Source organism: Barbus barbus, assembly GCF_936440315.1.
Source record: "Barbus barbus genome assembly, chromosome: 39".
NCBI lineage: Eukaryota > Metazoa > Chordata > Actinopteri > Cypriniformes > Cyprinidae > Barbus > Barbus barbus.
The window spans coordinates 25,125,895-25,144,549 of NC_136717.1; the positions used below are offsets into that span (position 1 = coordinate 25,125,895).

Here is an 18,655-nt window from a genome sequence, read left to right on the forward strand (position 1 = left end):
TTTTTTTTGCTGCTTTGTACATTGGTTATTGGCTATTTTTTGTTATTTTGTTTTATTATCTGTGTCCTGTCCTGTTACTGTCTTTCTGTTGCACTGTGGAGCTTCTGTCACTACAACAAATTCCTTGTATGTGTAAACATACTTGGCCAATAAAGCTCATTCTCTTCTCTTTAATATTTGTAAATATTTAAATTATACTAGTTAGCACATCAACTATGAAATAAATATAAAAAAATATTATTAATAATAATAAAAAACTAAGTAAAGTAACACTCTGAAAAATAACCTGAGAAACAATGATAGTGTAAAAATTAACAAAATAATCAAATAAAAAATAAATCAAATTTAAATTCATAATCCTTAAATAAAGTTAATGAAAAATAACAATAAAACAAAATATAAATACAATAAAAAATAAAAAATAAATACACTGAAACTGAAATAAACAAAAAAGTGTGAAAATATATAGAAATATAGAAAAAAGAAAATATAATTAAAAATATAAAAATAAAAACTAAATTAAAACACCATTACTAGAATAACCCTGACACAACAATATAAATCAATACCGACACGTGCAAAGAAAGGAGAAGCAGGAGTTCGGTCTTTTTCATTTATTTGGTGATATGTCACAGGTGACAATAAACTTACAGGAAGTTATTTCTGTATTACAAATAAAGCATCATCTGTACATAGAGACAGCTGCAGGAAATAATCCAGAACAAAAAACAAAACCAACAAAGATCAACTGGAGTAAAAACGCTTTTTAAAAAGAGCCTGGTCCAAAAGAAAGAGAAAAGGGTCTAGAAGCATGAAGACGGACACTGAATGCGATGCATGTGGAGTTTGATCCCTGGTTCGGAGGCAGACGCATGGCTAAAGACACGCAGATCTATGGCAGCGTCGAGCTCCGGGACGAATCGAGCCGGAAACGTCTGAATTGGCACATTCACCCGAAGTGAGAAAGAAAGACAAACCATGGTAGGAATTCAACAGTCGGGGTGAAAATCCCTCAAACTCCGGCTGCAAGACCCGCTTGGAAAGGCACGTGGTTTTTTAATAGTTATTGTTGACGTGAGCACATTCAAACATCTGATTGGACGCTGTGCGAGCGAACAAACGAACGCCCGCAGAACAAAGACACGTGGGCTATGGGTGACTGACGGCGTTTCTCTAGAAGTACAAAAGGAAATCGGTTCTTGAATATATACAGAAGTGACGTTTACTCGCTAATCTACTCTCAGACTATTTGGCTTGTTAGTCGTACATCTAGTCTGATGTAACAGTGGCAGACGAGTGTCAAGCAACTACAAAAGTACGCAACAGTATTTCCTGCTACAGGTTTACTACGCCTAGATCTACGGTTTTCTCAGAGTAATATTAAATGTGACGCTCGCTATACTGTACACGCTTCGGTATCGTTCAAATAAATTAAACATTATTACCTTCAAACACCATTTAGGAACGTGTGAAATGCAGGATCCACACACTGTGATGTTCAAACTAAGACTTATAGTGAAATTGTTCCCGGAAACGGTTTGAAATAATACAAAATGTAACCTCAACTCGCAACATCCTTCAATCATTCAATAAAATTGTCATAAAATACCAGTAACATCAGAAGCACTGAACCCTTTTAAGTTTTATATGTGAGTGAAACTTGGGAAAAAAGTCCAGGTTGTGTTTCAGTCCTCTAAAACTTTTCGTTTTAGGAGAGCATTTCCATATTTTCATTGCTATAAGTGTCGGTAAAATTGTATTTAAATCAGGCTGTGCAATGAATATCATTACGTACAAATACTAATACAAATTCATATTTTTTTGGATAAAAGTAATGAGAACAAGATTTTTTTTTGCACTACATATTTTTCCTAATTTTAGGGAGGAAAAATGACCTGGATTGGATCATATTTAGTTTGGATATCGACTGACGTCCTCCTCTACAGCAGGGGGCGATGATGGAGGATAAACATTTTAATAAAAATAAATAAAGCACTGGTCTAAATGGTTAAGAGGCTGGTGAGATTTCCTCGTTTTGAAGAAAAGAAGTAAACAGTCATTTCTAAAACATCCCACAATGCACTTCAGCCTGATATTGGCCATCCTTTCGCAGTAATCGCAACACAAGTTCATAAAAAACAAAACTAATAGAAAACAAATGTGTAGAATAGGGTTTTTGTTAAGCAAAATATATATTTTTTCTTAATTTTAGGGGGGAAAAATGATCTAGATTTGATAATATTTAGTTTGTAATTAACTGACGTTCTCCGCTACAGCAGGGGGCGCTGACGGAGGATAAAAGTATATATTCAAATAAATTAAAACAGTGGTCTTAATGGTTAACAGGCTGATGAGATTTCTCTTTGCGAAGAATAAAAGTAAACAGTGATTTCTAAAACATCCCACAATGCACTTCAGCCCGATATTGGTCGTCGGCGATCGCAACACAAATCCATAAAAACGAAACTGTCTGTCGCGAGGCGATACTGACTGAAGGATGGAGTGCTGAAGGGATGGAGTGAGGATTCTGGGTCATTCTCGACCGTTACTTAAAGATGAAGTTCAGAAGGACCTGGAGGAAGATGAGGAAGAGGACGATGGCCACATCTCTCTGCGTCAGGAATGAACTTTCTGTCGACGACTGATTTGCCACTCGACTCCTCAAAGCGTTGACGCTCCTGGACGCCCGTGACCAGACAAACAAAAGTTAATATTACCGTTTTTCAAGTATTTACTGATAATTTTTTAAATAATAAATAGGAATGCAACGATATCAAATTCTCACAATACGATAATATTGCGATATGAAGTCCACGATACGATATTTATTGCGATATTTAAAAAAAGACAAATGAAGAAATGGAAAAAAGTGAAAATTTTGTACATTTTAAAGTTAAATTATTCTATCTAATACACTTTGAGTGTTCAAAATTAAGAGCTCCAACCCATGATCTTAACTAAGAAAACTTAAGTCAGAAAAACGTCACCCTGAACTTTAAAGGGGACTCAACCCTCGTTTTATTTGTGATATACTGTCTAAATTACATTAACACTGGTAGAATGCGCTTCGCTTGAAACACGCAGCGAAAACAACCTTGATGAAGGGATTAAGCCATATTGTGCTTTCCGTTTGACAGATACTGTGCCAAAGCATAATGGCCCAAAACACAACTTTAAAGGCCTTTTATGTTAGAATAAGAAGTGTAAACATATTTTAAAACTACACTTTTTGCCCTGAAGACCTATCGTTTCATAGCGTCATGTGACCACGATAATATGGAGACTATCGCAATATCACAATATTGATAATATCGTTACATCCTGAAAAATAATACATTTATTAAGTATGAGGTGAGAAGCCGTTTCACCTGTTAATGTCTTCCTGGGTTTGTCTGATCGACTCAATGGCACTTTGGATTTCACTCAGATCTGTTCCTTTCTTTCTGAGGCGGCTGTTGTGTTTGCTCTTGTGCCCTGAATGGAAGTTCATGATGAGTTTTTGGAGTGTTATTAGCATGTTTATGTGTGTGTTTGTGCGTGTTTGATGTACTCTCGCTGCCTGAAGAGTCCTGGCGGTCCGGCTCCGGAGACGAGCAGCCACTTTCTGGACTTTTAGGTTTGTCACTCTTATGTTTCCGCTTTGGTCCCGTCACCTAATCAAACACACACACCGACAAGAGCATGACATTCACGTTTCAGACTTTATGTTGTGGTTAAGACAGTCTGAATTGTGTATGTGATTCACATTTTTGAAAGGCTTCAAACAGGGTCCAAAATGAACTTTTTTCCACATCTGCCAATGGCAATGAGGCAAGAACAATTTTACCAGCCATAAATAGGTAATACTTGCCATGAAGCTATTTTTTGGATTAAAAAAAGATACTATTATCCCAACAATAATGGGAATATTGATCAGTTTTTCCTCTGATATATTTTTGTCACTGATTTTTTATTTTTTTTTGTATTGTAGCACTTTTTTATATTGTAGCACTTTGGGCTTTTGTTGAAATATAAAGTGCGTTACAAATAACATTTATTATTATTATTATTTATTTATTTTTTTCCATCCAAGTTGCAAGATTTATTATTTATTTTAAAGCAAAATATTTTTTTTGTTATTTCTGTTATTACATTTATTTAAATATTAAAAGCGTAACTTTTGTTCGCTTGCATTTAAATAATAAATTTATTTTATTATTAAAAATAAATATTATATATTTATATTTAAATATTTGTTATGTAAATTTAATTTCTAATTATTTTTAAATTTGTTATTTAGATGAATATTTAATCTCTAATTATTTTTTTATTATTGCATTTGTTTAAATATAAACTTAATTTCTAATCTTTTTATTACATTTATTATTTATTTGAATGCAAATTTAATTTCTAATCATTTTTATTTGGTTTACATTTTTATTTAACTGCATATTTAATTTCTATTTTTATTATTCCATGTGTTTACTTTATATGCTTTTTATATTATATCCTAAGATAAAATAATTTCTAATCATTTTTATTACATTTATTTTTGTATAATTGAAAATTTAATTTCTAATTATTTCTGCATTCATTATTTTTTACATGTTTTTTAAATGCATATTTAATTTCTAATCATTTTCATTTATTACTATATTTAGTATGTAAATGCAAATTAAATTTCTATTTATTACTACATTTATTATGGAAATGCTAATTTAATTTCTAATCATTTATTTCATTTTTACATTTGATATTGAAATGCAAATATAATTTCTAATCCTTTTCATTATTATTATTTATTAAAATCTTTCAGAATACCACTGAAAATATTGTGAATAAAGCAGCGTTTCCATATAAATGTTTTCACATACACAGATTCACAAACCAATGTTAATTTTGAACCCTAGTTGCAAAGACGCATGCCTGATGCAACCAAAAAACAAACAAAGACCACACAGGCATGCATGCAAAAGTCACTTGCAAATGCCAAAGAGCACAAAGAAAAAACAAAAGCTGAAAATGAGACAGCGGTCATGTGACCAGGTCAGGCAGCAGATGATTGGTTGCTTTGCAGAATGGTGAATGGTTGGTTGAAGAATGGACAGAGAGCGCAGGCGGTGGCAGACGTTGATGAGATGGAAGCAGAGAGAGGGATTGTGGGTAGAATGAGGGAGGAGTGGGGACAGAAGGACGTACCTGGCTCAGGTAATTGTCCCTCCGGGAGCCCTGCTGGGTACTGAGACTAACTACACTGGCTGAACGTACCATAGGCGTCCTGTGGCGCACTTTGGTCTGAATACAGCCGTCTTTCTCGAACTGAATCAGATCGTTGAGCGGATCCCATGGACGAGTGCTAGGACACAGAGAAACACACAGTTCTCAAAGTAAACAATGCACTTTCTGTCCAGCAGGGGGCAGCAGGCGTTAAGCCTGTTTCACACATACAGTGGCATACAGTGGAGTTCTTAATACTGTGTGTGGTTACCTGGATGATCTACGACTGTTTTTTTGTTTTGTGATGGTTGTTCATGAGTCCCTTGTTTGTTCTGAACAGTTCAACTGAGCACTGTTCTTCAGAAAAATCCTCCAGGTCCTGCAGATTCCTCAGTTTTCCAGCATCTTTTGCATATTTGAACCCTTTCCAGCAGTGACTGTATGATTTTGAGATCCACCTTTTCACGCTGAGGATGATTGAGGGACTCAAACACAACAATTAAAAAAGGTTCAAACATTCACTGATGCTCTTGAAGGAAACACGATGCATTAAGAGGACCTGGAGGATTTTTCTGAAGAACAGTGCTCAGTTGAACTGTTCAGAACAAACAAGGGACTCATGAACAACCATCACAAAACAAAAAAACAGTCGTAGATCATCCAGGTAACCACACACAGTATTAAGAACCAAGGGTTCCCAAACTTTTGAATGTGGTTATTTTAATAATTTCAGCTATTTTTTTGTCTTGTGGACTATATGTAAACATCTTTTATGGACAATATCTTACTCAGGACAGTACTAAATAAAAAATAACATGCATTTTGTATGATCTCTCTTATTTTGGTAAAATTATCCACATTTTCACAGATTCTGCAAGGGGTTCCCAAACTTTCGATCCCCACTGTACTCCGTCTGCGGTGCATTTTTTTTTTCCGCACACGTTAATGGATTATTAAAATGAATTAAAGCCTACTATGTTTCACAGTCAACACATTTGGCTTTTTGGCTAGGTTTAAAACAAGGAAAAGTGCACTTTTAGATGAACAAGGAAATATGGCATTTGTGGAGGTTATTTATGAACTGCAGAATTGCTTTTATTAAAAATTGAAATGCAAAAGAAAAGGCACGAGAGTAAGTTTTAATTTAACAGTTTTTGATAGCCTACTACTTTTAAACATAAGGAAAGTAGACTGTGTTTAAATGTTTTGCCACTTGCTTGAGCAACATTATATATAACTGGAAGTAAAACGCATTGAATAAAACGTTGCTTATATGTGACCCTGGAGCACAAAAGCAGTCTTAAGTTGCTGGGGTATATTTGTAGCAATAACCAACAATACATTGTATGGGTGAAAATTATAGATTTTTCTTTTATGCCAAAAATCATTAGGATATTAAGTAAAGATCATGTTCCATGAAGATATTTTGTAAAATTCCTACTGTAAATATATCAAAACTTCATTTTTGATTAGTAATATGCATTGCTAAACACTTCATTTGAACAACTTTAAAGGAGATTTTCTCAATATTTAGATTTTTTTGCACCGTTAAATTCATCATTTTCAAATAGTTGTATCTCAGCCAAATATTGTCCTATCCTAACAAACCATACATCAATGGAAAGCTTGATGACATATAAATCTAAATTATTAAATTTCAAATTAATGACCCTGGACCACAAAACTAGTCATAAGGGTGAATTTTGTGAAATTGAGATTTATACACCATATATAAATAAGCTTTCCATTGATGTATGGTTTGTTAGGATAGGACAATATTTGAAAATCTGGAATCTGAGGGTGCAAAAAAATCTAAATATTGAGAAAATCTCCTTTAAAGTTGTTCAAATTAAGTTCTTAGCAATGCATATTACTAGGGATGTGATGAGATCTCGTGGTACGACTGGTCTCGCGAGAACGTGACAATATCCTCGCAAAACATTTTGCAGTGTTTACATTAGAGCTGCACCATTAATCGTTAAAAAAATTGCGATTAATCTTGATTCAAACACCCACGCGACCATATTTCTGAATGACAACGATTCAGCTATGTCTATAACGACTGTTTAACATCGCGAGTGTCAGTGGATTGTGAGAAGCACGTTTTGTCGCTGCCCATGTTAATGCTGCTGCTGATCCAGAAAGAGCAACACAAACAGTCTTTTCAACCACACATCATTATTTCTGTGTTACAGACATTTTAAATAACAGAAGTAGGCCTACTGGGATAAAAGTTTATGGTTAGGGTATAAACACGTATTGTCTAGAGGGGATCAAAACGAAAGTATCTTAACACTTGTATTGTAACACTTATCTTCTGTCAGGAGGTGGGGACAACCTGTTTAAAAACTGTATCTGACATTGAATCGTTCATTCAGGAGATTTCAATAGTGAAACAAGTCTTTATGAACTGAGACACTGACTCCATTGAATTATTATTTTTTTTGTTCAATTTTGTTCAAATGAATGCATATTTCTAAAAGACTTAAGCAATGAACATTTTGTCAGAACCACTAGTAAATTACGTTATTTTGTTTATTTTTCTAATTTTCTTTCAGAATCTTGATCTGCAATTTATTTAAAAAAATTGTGATTCTCAATTTATCCAGAATCATGCAGCTCTAGTTTACATGTCGTTTATTACTGCATATAATTCATTAAAATAGAAGTTTAATTTCATAAAGCACAAGTTAATTTCAAAATGCACCTAAATTTTGGGCATTTTGTTTTTCAGTTGAATAAAAGGCTATTTTTCCCTATATATTTCATCGAGGAATTATTATTTTTTAAATTTTTTTTAAAGTCTAAAAGTCTCGTCTCGTGAACCCAGTCTCATGTCTCGTCTCGTGGGATAAGTGTCTCGTCACACCCCTACATATCACTAATCAAAAATGAAGTTTTGATATATTTATGGTAGGAAATTTACAAAATATCTTCATGGAACATGATCTTTACTTAATATCCTAAGGATTTTTGGCATAAAAAACCCCCCCATAATTTTGACCCATACAGTGTATTGTTGGCTGTTGCTACAAATATACCCGTGCTACTCATGACTGGTTTTGTGCTCCAGGGTCACAAATGTTGTGTTTGTGGCAAACAGCTGTGGATCAGGAGCAGACTGCAAACGCGTTCTGTGTGAAAGCACGATTAATCCATGCTGTTTCTGCACAGCATTCAGAACACACACGGACTGCATACGCACTGCAGAAGGAGTACTGTGAAACGAGCGTTAGGAAACGAGCAGGCAGGCGTGACTTACTCGGCGTAGCGGTAATGCCACTCTCCGGTGGTAGGGTCCTGCTCGAACAGAGCGGGCATCCACTCCTCACACTTAGCCTTGCGCTCACGTGCTGCCTTCCTCTGAGCCTCCTCCAGGTTGAACTTCTCATTGGTCGCCTCTGTCTGGTCCTTGTTATTGATGGCCCGTGTCACATGTTGCCACAGCCTAAAGATGGCACAGAAACACTTCTTAAAATGTGTTCATTTTCCTAATTAGGGGTTATTTCTCATGTTACTGAGCGTTAGTGATCACGCAGAGCCCTATTATATCCTTTTTTTTTTACATTTTTCTAGGTGGTTTGTAATCTGTTTTAGTTTTAGTAGATTTGATTTAAAATAATTTTTTTCTTAAACATAAAATACATTTTCACGACACCTTTTTTCAGTTTTATTTTTTTTCTGGATTCCATTTTTTATTTAATTATATAATGTGGCGGGAGGAGCCAACGACAGACACAGTCGGCGTGGCGTCAAGCCTCGGAGAGGTTTTTATTAAACAAAATATTTAAAATAAAGTGTCCAAAGGGGGAAAAGTGTCCAAAATAAACAGGGATCTGGTGTCCTCGTTGTGTAATTAATTAAAATCCCAAAATTATTTAATTTCCCAAATTAATTTCCCAAATTCTGTCTTTTTATTTTTCTGGATTTTATTAAACCATTTAATAAAATATTAATACTCAAAATCATGTCTAATCAAGTGAATTCATAAAGTTCAAACAATTTAATAATTTATTAAAAATTTGACAATCATAGGACCCTATACAATGTATTCAGAGATTCTGTGTTGTCTGTTTTATTTTTCCTGGATTTATGATTTAATACAAATGTAATAAAAACTGTGGTAAACAAATTAATGCATAAAACCATGAACAATTTAATTAATAAAAAAAAAATCCTTTTATTTCCTTTCATTTTTACAATTAAAGCATGGATGAAAAATTTAAGTTTGAATAATTTGATTATTATTTTTAGTAGTAGTATTTTGCAGTTTAATAGTCTTGTTGTGGATTAATATTTATAGACACTAGTCCATTTCACACGTTGGTTCATTATACAGCCCTACTTTTGATTTATTCATTAAAAATGGCCCAATTCCCATGACATTTGACATTTTCTGCACTGCGTAAATGAGGTGACGAGCATGGCTACCTCTCAGACTCAAACTCGCCCTGTTCTTCAGGAGGGACGATGTAGCGGATCAGACGGATCTGCCTCAGGTCCGGCGTCGGGTTCCAGAACGTCTCCATCTCACCCGTCTTCTTATCATTGATGAAGACTTCACTGTCCTTTAAAACACACACACACAGACACAGACACAGACACAGACACAGACACAGACACACACACACACACACACACACACACACACACAATGACATCTGACCTCTAAAAGACATCTAAGAAACTTCAAATACAATTAAATCTGCTAAAAAACAGTCTTGCATAGCCAGATTTGTCACTATTCCGGCTAAAAACCGCCTACTCAGACAATCTAATTGACATGAAAAGTGACCAAACACATTTTCGGATTTCTGTGTAATATTTACTGCTGATTTCTAGTGATTTTTATGTACAGATGGTCTGGTTTGTGATTATTATACTCACCCAGTGCCCCTCAAGTGTCGCCAGCACCTCCTTCCCCAGCTTGATCTTCCCGCTGATCTGATTCAAGATATCACTGCTGCCGAGGAACGGCTGATGGACAGGCATAATATCAGTCACGCCATTGAATCGAGTCACACAAAGCATCGTTCATTTGTGGATGTTGCACCGTTATCGGTGTGGCATTCAGTTTGATATGGTTGTGATGTGTATGGCCTTTCTGTCGGCGCCTCGCTGTTCTTCTAAGTCACAAAAGCTTGAAAACGCCCTGACATGAGTGTATAAACACACACACACCTTGAGTCTGAACTCCAGCTGAGCGCTGTAGCCCGTCTTCTCGCAGGCGATGGACACCTGACCGCCCATCTCCAGAGTCATAGTCCCATACAGGATCCCTGAGACACACACACACACACACACACACACACACACACACACACACACACACACACAGCATCTGAGTTTTAGTGAATAGTGAACCTGTGTGTGTAAGAGCTATATTATTTGCACATGCTCTCTTATAAAATTGTCTTACAACAATGCACAAATCACTGGACAGACGGAAAAACATGACGCTTGCTAAGCTAGACCTTAATCTTCAAGAGATGGGTCTTTGGTAACACTTTATTTTAACAATTAGACATCAACAAGATTAACAGATAAAAAAACTAAAAACACGCATATACACACATAAACACACACACTTTAACAATTACAAATATATTTCTATATATAATAATAATTACTATTATTAATTCTAAATATATATTTAAATAAATGTATCATTAAAATGTTAGTTATAATTATGAAACATTTCTAAATATTTATATAATTACATATTTCTTATATTTGTAAATATTCTCTCTCTATATATATATATATGATATAATGACAATACACATATTAAATATAGAATATATATATATATATATATATATATATACATATATTTATAATTGTAAAACACATGCACACACACAATTTAATAATAATAATAAATAAACAATTATTATAATACAATTAAATAATAAGAAAACACACACACACACACACACACACACATATATATATATATATATATATATATATATATATATATAGTATATAATATATAACAATTATAAATGTTTCTGGTACTAATTAGTAGTAACAATTCTATTACTATATATATATCGCATCTTGTCTGGTCTCCATAGCAACAGCAATTTCCCCTAGCCATCACTTTGAACGCACATTCACCCTTTCTTTTTAGTCTGGGATGAATCACTCCGTTTGGGCGTAATCATATAGATGTTATATAAATATTTATTCATATACATTATATAAAGACAGTGCAAGTATTAAATATACAACACACACACACACACATACATATACATATATGTATATATATATATATATATATATATATACACACTTGCATATATTATATTTTTTACATTATAAATATAGATTAATATAATGAAACATTCATTACAATTACTAATATATATTATATACGTATGCATATATATAAAAATAATATTTGTTTATTAATTTATTTATCAATTTAAATGCACATTATCTAATCATCTGTTAAGTGTTATAGTATGCAATAATGTTTTTAGGAAAGGGAAAGGGAAGTGGTGTGTGGCCAAGTATGGTGACCCATACTCGGCATTTAACCCATCCTAGTGTACACACAGTAGTGAACACACACCCGGAGCAGTGGGCAGCCATTGCTGCGGCGCCCGGGGAGCAGTTGGGGGTTCGGTGCCTTGCTCAAGGGTCTCACCTCAGTCGTGGTATTGAGGGTGGAGAGAGTGTTGGGTATTCACTCCTCCACCTACAATCCCTGCCGGACCTGAGACTCGAACCCACGACCTTCGGGTTACAAGTCCAACTTTCTATCCATTAGGCCACGACTGCCTTTTATTGTTATTATTGAGAGATAAAGTGTTACCAAACTCTCATATGTTAACTAAATGTAAAAGTCTAGACTGTTTACTGCACACGTATCTAAACGAGTCAAATTGAGTTACTCAACATGTAAACATACCTAGATGTGTCCCTACAGAAGACAACACAGGGGACGGGTGTTAGTGGCGCAGTATGAGCGCTGGGTTCAGATACAGAGAGTCTGGGCTGTTAGCTCTGTGTGTGTGTGTGTGTAGACAGACCTTTGCAGTGTGCATAGGGCATGTTCATCACGTAATCCTCTCCTCTGTTCAGAAACGACAGCCTGGCTTCACCGTCCAAGATGGCTGACAGAGAGTTTCCTGATAAACACGCCAACAAACTCACAATCAGACACGTGGGTTGCACAAAATGACGTGATTTATCATCATATCTTCTTACCGTAAAACTTGGACTTGGCCAGGATGCTGCCGCTGAGACAAAAGCCATCCTTCCTGTTGCTGACGTAAAAGGCTGAAACCGGAGGATGATGGGATACCTGGAGGAGGACAGACACGTTATTTTGGTGTGAAGCTCAGTAGAAACTGACTGGAACTAAAGAGGATTTGGCTGCTTTACCTGTTCAGAGATATAGAAGGTTTTGCTGTTGGTTTTGGTGTGGATCCATAAACAGCGAAATGTTTCTCCAATAATGGGGTTGTACGGTTTCTTCAAACCCTGTCAGTGACAAAAATGATGACAATATGAGGGAAAATGACAGATTCCAGATATCTGAAGGGCTGTTAGTGAATGCGTCTTTACCTTTGGCTTCTTGTAGAATCCAGAAATGTACCATTTGACCACTTTCTTCATACGGTTATAAGCGTTTTCCTCCACTGCCGCTCTGATGAGTTAAACAAAACACAGTTACGGTAAAGTTACTGTAATAAAACCACCTAAAATCTGATTTGATGCCTTTGTGTGTATTTTTACCAGGGTTATTATTGTTAACTAACACTAAAACCATAAAAAACATTTCCGTTTCTTAAAATAAAACAAAGTGATAAAAAAATTATCATTTTCGTTTGGTACTAAAATGATTAAAATTAATAAATCAAAATTAACACATATTATTTAGACATTAAAAAAAGACAATCAACAAAATTAATAAAACTTCATTAATAAATTAATAAAACTAAAAATAACGTGAAACATTAATAAAATCCAATTCAAAATATTACAACAAATAAATACTACAAAAACACTATAATAGTATTTCAACAATACCAAAATAACATTTGTATGTGGACAAATTGTTTAATATTGTGAGTTAGTGAGTTTAAATTATTTTGATTATTATTATAAATAAATATTTATTTATTTAATATCATTTAGTGTTAATATCATTTACCATGTTTGGTGCACTTCATTTTTATTCCATAACTATGCTAAAAATATTTTAATATAAATTACATATAAATAATTAAAAATAAATTAACCAAATTTAAATAAATGAACCCAAAAAATAAATAATAAATAATAATAAACCAAAACAAATAACGTAAATATAAATGGTTTACCATAATAAACCAAAAATAAAATAATATATAAAAAAAAAAAAAAAAAAAAAAAAATATATATATATATATATATATATATATATATATATATATATATATATATATATATATATATATATATATATATATATATATATATATATATATATATATATATCTCATTAAATCATTTTATTATTTTTATCAATTATGTTTTTTACACAATTTATTGTCCCTAATAAGAGACTAATTTGGAACACTAGATAGACAGCAATTCCATGTATGCTCCTTTCCAATGTGTTTTTATTAATTATTTATATAATATTACAGTAGTTCGCTTTTATTTAGAAATTTCAATGTCATATTTTCATTTTTAGTTTGGTTTAACAATTTTATGCTGTTTTGTCTTTTTTTTTTTCATTTTAGAAATTATATTTAGCTATTTTTTTATTTCAGTTTTACTAATACTAGTACTTCAATAAATTTTTTTAATTTCTAATTTTCGGTTTGTTTTCTATTGTAAGATTTTCCTCTAAAATGTATATATTTTTTATTCTCAAACATGATTTTTATTAGTTTTCGTTTGGCTATTTGTGAATATAAAGGAGCATCTGAATACTCTGAGCTGAGCGTCTGTGTGTTACTCTCTTACTCGGACAGGAAGTCGGCGTGATAGTAGTAATCGGACAGTTTGTCCAGGAAGGACCGTGGCTCCAGGATGAAGGTGGGCAGCACCACTTTGGACAGGTCCATGCCGGGCCGAACTTGCTTCAGGAGAGTCCAGATCAGAGATTTATTCTCCTCTGATACCGTCTCTGTCTGAGCTGCTTCGCCAGCCTGAAACACAAACACAAACACACACACGTTATGTTTCCATGTTTTATGGGGACATTCCATAGGCATAATGGTTTTTAATGGTTTTATATACTTTTATATATGGTTCTATCACACAGCCTACACCAACCCTACACCTAAACCTACCCCTCACAGGAAACTTTCTGCATTTTTAGATTTTAAAACTTCATTCTGTATGACTTATAAGCTTGTTTCCTCATGGGGACCTAAAAAAATGTCCCCACAAGGTCAAAATTGACTGATATTGCTATCCTTATGGAGACATTTGGTCCCCATAACGTGATAAATGCCAGGTACACACACACACACACACACACACACACACACACACACACACATTTCTGTAAATTGTGGGGACTTTCCATAGACTATTACTTTTATACTGACCAAACAATATTTTTTTCCCCTAACCCTTACAGAAAACCTGTTTGCATTGTTACACTTTCAGATAAACATAATTTACTATTTAGAATTTTTTTTTTCCCCTCATGGGGACCGCAGGCCGTTCCCCACAATGTCAAATAATTTCAGGTTTTACTATCCTTATGGGGACATTTGGTCCCTTCAATGTTGCATAAACAAATACACAAACTCACACAATCACACACAGAATCACACACACAGAATCACACACAAACACACACACGCAATCACACACACGCAATCACACACACACACACACACACACACACACACACACACACACACACACACACACAACTTGAACGAACAGATTGTGTCATATCCACCACAGACTTACTGTTCATCTCCCAGCTGTCTGCTGTAAAAATAGCTGTCTGAATATAGTGTTAGCATCTGTGCGTCAATAACACTCCACTCGAGCCAAACGCAAGTGAGGACCTCAATAATGTCATAATTTACGGTGTTTTTAGATGAGGGACTGCATCGCTCACGCACCTCTCCCAGCTCCTCGTGGCTCTGCTCGATGTACGTCGTTTCCCGCAGCGTCTCGTTGGGATCCAGGTCAATGTACGAGTCTTCCTGCCGCTCTGACGTGTCGCTGTCGCTCTCTTCACTTTTCTCCATCACCTCGTTTTCCCACTCCTCCTGCTCCTGCTCGTTCTCACGGTCAGACTTATCAGAGTACAGGTCAGGATCCTTAAACTGGTCGCTGTCGTTAAACCTGACGGATCACAAAAACTCTCAGTTAGTATGCAAACACAGGATTATTATTGAGATACACTTGCATCGGTGACCAGTGATGTCAATATGTGCATACAGAGTGAAATCTAATAAAACAAACTAAAATCTGATTTGATTACAAGATGTCTTAATTTTCTTTTACACTCAGAGCTTTATGTGGACAAATTGTTTATTAAAGTGATTATTCTTATTTCAAATAAATAAATAAATGATAAATTATAATGAATTAATTTATTTAGTTACAGTGATTTGACCAATTCTTAACTATTAATATTATTTTTAAAAATACATTTAAATTAATAATTATAAATATAATTATTAATTATAAAATTAAAAATAAATATATAAACAGAAAATGTGTATATAATTTCAATATAAATTTAAAAAATATTTCTTTAAAACACTTGATTTTTTTATGACAATTTATGGTTTTGGAAATAAAAACTTCCAAATAGTGAGACGGATTTTTAATAGGATATACTTTTGTTGAAGTAACCCATTGGCATTATTTTAACTCGTAATTTTTTTTTTATATAAATCACATACAATTAAATTTAAATAAATATTTAAAAAAAACATTTAATATAAATAAAAAAAAATATTAAAAAATGTAAACATTTTCTCTCTCTCTTTTAAAAAAATAAAAAAAATTTAAAAGACAATTTATAGTTTTGGAAGTAAAAACTTTACTTCCAAAGTAGAAAGATTGATTTTTAATGAAATGACTTGTAACGCTATATGCTTTTTTTTAAATTACCTGTTCGCATTATTTCAACTTATTTTTAAAATCACATTTAAGACCTGAATTCCTGGTGAAAAACTACATTACCCATGATGCTGTACAGGACATTCCACCAATCAGGGAGTCTATACACACACACACACACACATACATGTATGTATGTATGTGTGTATATATATATATATATATATATATATATATATATATATATATATATATATATATATATATATATATATATATATATATATATATATATATATGCACACACACACACACACTAGTCGTTTTGTCCAATTTTCAAATAATTTCTGCTTGAAATCAAAGTTTGTAATGTTGTGATTAAACTAGCAGCTGCTTAGTTTGGTTCATGGTTTATAACATGTTTATGAAGAATTAAAAAAAAAAAATCTCTATGGGAAAATAAACTGGAAAAAAAACACTTCCGGAATCAATTAGACCATAAAAGTTAATGCACTTTATTTTGAATATGCATTTAAACATAGTCATTTCTAATATCGTTCATGTGCCACAAAATACAAAGAACTATCGTCTTAGCCAAGACTGAACTCTCTCTTAAGATTTAAAGTGAATGTCACGGCACTGACATTCACTGACATTAAAAATGAATATGCAAGTGTCACTTTTTATCAGCGCTGAATCAAAATTTTAATCTGAAGAGCCAGTAAAATGACAGGTGGCTGTGTTAATGTGTGTCTTACTGAAAGCCCTGCATGTTGTGTGCTCTCAGCAGACTGTAGAAGTTGATGTGCGAGTGCTCTGCGGTCTGTGTCATCTCCTCTTTGCCCTCTCGGATCATAGTTCGCTTCAGCAAACTTGAGCATTTCAGAGCCAGTTCAAGAGCGTCCATCCAACAGCGGCCTGCACACATGACACAAGGTTTATAAAGACTGATGCTGCAGTAACACACAGTGCTCTTTCTGTAAGTAACTTCTGTGTGTTTGTGTCTCACCGTCTGATTCTGAAGCTGCTCTGAAGATCAGGTGGCTGCTGGGTAACGGCTGAGTGATGGAGCCCACAGCTTCTCCTTTAGGACCCTGAGACACAAACATGAACATCATAAACACTGCATGCACAAATAAAAACGAATATAAGTAATATTAAAAAATTTATGAATATTAAAGAGCCCATATTGTACATACTGTTATAATGTTTTTTAGTATTTTATTATTTTATTTTTTGTTATTATTATTACTGTTTTTATAGCTTTTATTAAAAAAAAAAAAAAAAAAAAAAAAAATATATATATATAAAAAAAAAATATATATATATATATATATATATATATATATTTAATTTTATTTAATACACACAGTTTAATAGATATTTTAATAAAGAAATTGGTACTTTTATTCAGTGAGGATGAATTAAATTGATCAAAAGTGACACTAAAGACATAATGTTCCAAAGATTCTTTCATTCAATAAATAAATAAATACATGCTGTTCTTTTGAACCTTCTATTAATTTCTTTCTGAAGAATTCTGAAAAAAAAGTGTTTCCAAAAATATTATATTTGAATTTAATATAAAAATATATGAAACATTAAAAAATTTACATTTTATTTTTTATAATGAAAACATTTTAATATAAAGTTATATAGAAACAAAAACATTATAAACTTTTTTCAATAATACTAATATTACAATTAGTATAAAAATATTTTAAAACTTATTCAATTCTTTCTATAGAATCCTAAAAAAATTTTGTGTTATATATCTATTTCATTTTTTATATTATATTCAATATTAATTTTTATATTTTTATTTGTATTAATATACACATACTATATATGTATATTACGTATTATTTGTTTTTTATTATGCATTTAACACTTTTTTTTTTAGAACTTTGAATATATATACTTTTATTTTTTTTTGGAATTTTGAATTAGGACCCCCAAATAATTAGAACCACTTTAAAAACCCCTTTTAATAATTAAATCATAATGCAAATAATGCAAATCCAAAAATGTTCATCTTAATCTGAATGGCTCCGGCTGAGTTTTCGGTGTACCTTGACGGCCCAGATGGACTGTTCAAGTGGGTGGAAGAGCTTAAAGCAGAAGCCGTCCTTCTTGGAGGGTCTCTCGATGAGCTCGCAGGCGTTGAGCAGGACAGTCCCGACCCACTGGCCGTTTTTATTGGTTTTATAGATAAGCAGGACTCCTGGCTTCAGCACACACCACAGCTTGGTCCAGCTTTTCAGCGTGCCTCGGATCTGAAAGAGAAAAAGAGACTTGTACAGGACTGGACGTTTCTTCATGTGGGTTGATTGCTTGATCCAAAGCGAAGATCGATTTAACCTCCTTTCCTCCAGACCCTGTAGCTCTTTTTTCACATATTATCATCAATGTGAGT

At 33.3% G+C, this 18,655-nt stretch overlaps 1 protein-coding gene across 6 annotated transcripts in view; it reads right to left on the minus strand.

Annotated features, from left to right (window-relative positions):
* Window positions 1-601: 601 nt before the first annotated feature.
* The window catches only part of LOC306858802 (oxysterol-binding protein-related protein 8-like), an 83,264-nt gene continuing 65,210 nt past the window's right edge, over window positions 602-18,655 (minus strand). For 3 of the 6 annotated variants that reach the window (XM_079399542.1, XM_079399541.1, XM_079399538.1), the window contains 17 exons: window positions 18,312-18,515; window positions 17,249-17,333; window positions 16,998-17,157; window positions 15,288-15,513; window positions 14,167-14,351; window positions 12,778-12,859; window positions 12,595-12,693; window positions 12,418-12,514; window positions 12,240-12,338; window positions 10,378-10,475; window positions 10,084-10,173; window positions 9,628-9,764; window positions 8,459-8,644; window positions 5,248-5,335; window positions 3,551-3,653; window positions 3,369-3,474; window positions 602-2,678 (listed from right to left, as the gene is read on the minus strand). In XM_079399542.1, the coding sequence (XP_079255668.1) occupies window positions 2,546-2,678; window positions 3,369-3,474; window positions 3,551-3,653; window positions 5,248-5,335; window positions 8,459-8,644; window positions 9,628-9,764; window positions 10,084-10,173; window positions 10,378-10,475; window positions 12,240-12,338; window positions 12,418-12,514; window positions 12,595-12,693; window positions 12,778-12,859; window positions 14,167-14,351; window positions 15,288-15,513; window positions 16,998-17,157; window positions 17,249-17,333; window positions 18,312-18,515 (2,178 nt within the window). In that variant the 3' untranslated portion in view covers window positions 602-2,545. Of the gene's footprint in view, window positions 2,679-3,368; window positions 3,475-3,550; window positions 3,654-5,178; window positions 5,336-8,458; window positions 8,645-9,627; window positions 9,765-10,083; window positions 10,174-10,377; window positions 10,476-12,239; window positions 12,339-12,417; window positions 12,515-12,594; window positions 12,694-12,777; window positions 12,860-14,166; window positions 14,352-15,287; window positions 15,514-16,997; window positions 17,158-17,248; window positions 17,334-18,311; window positions 18,516-18,655 lie in introns of all 6 variants that reach the window. The other 3 variants (XM_079399539.1, XM_079399540.1, XM_079399537.1) reach the window with 1 other exon arrangement.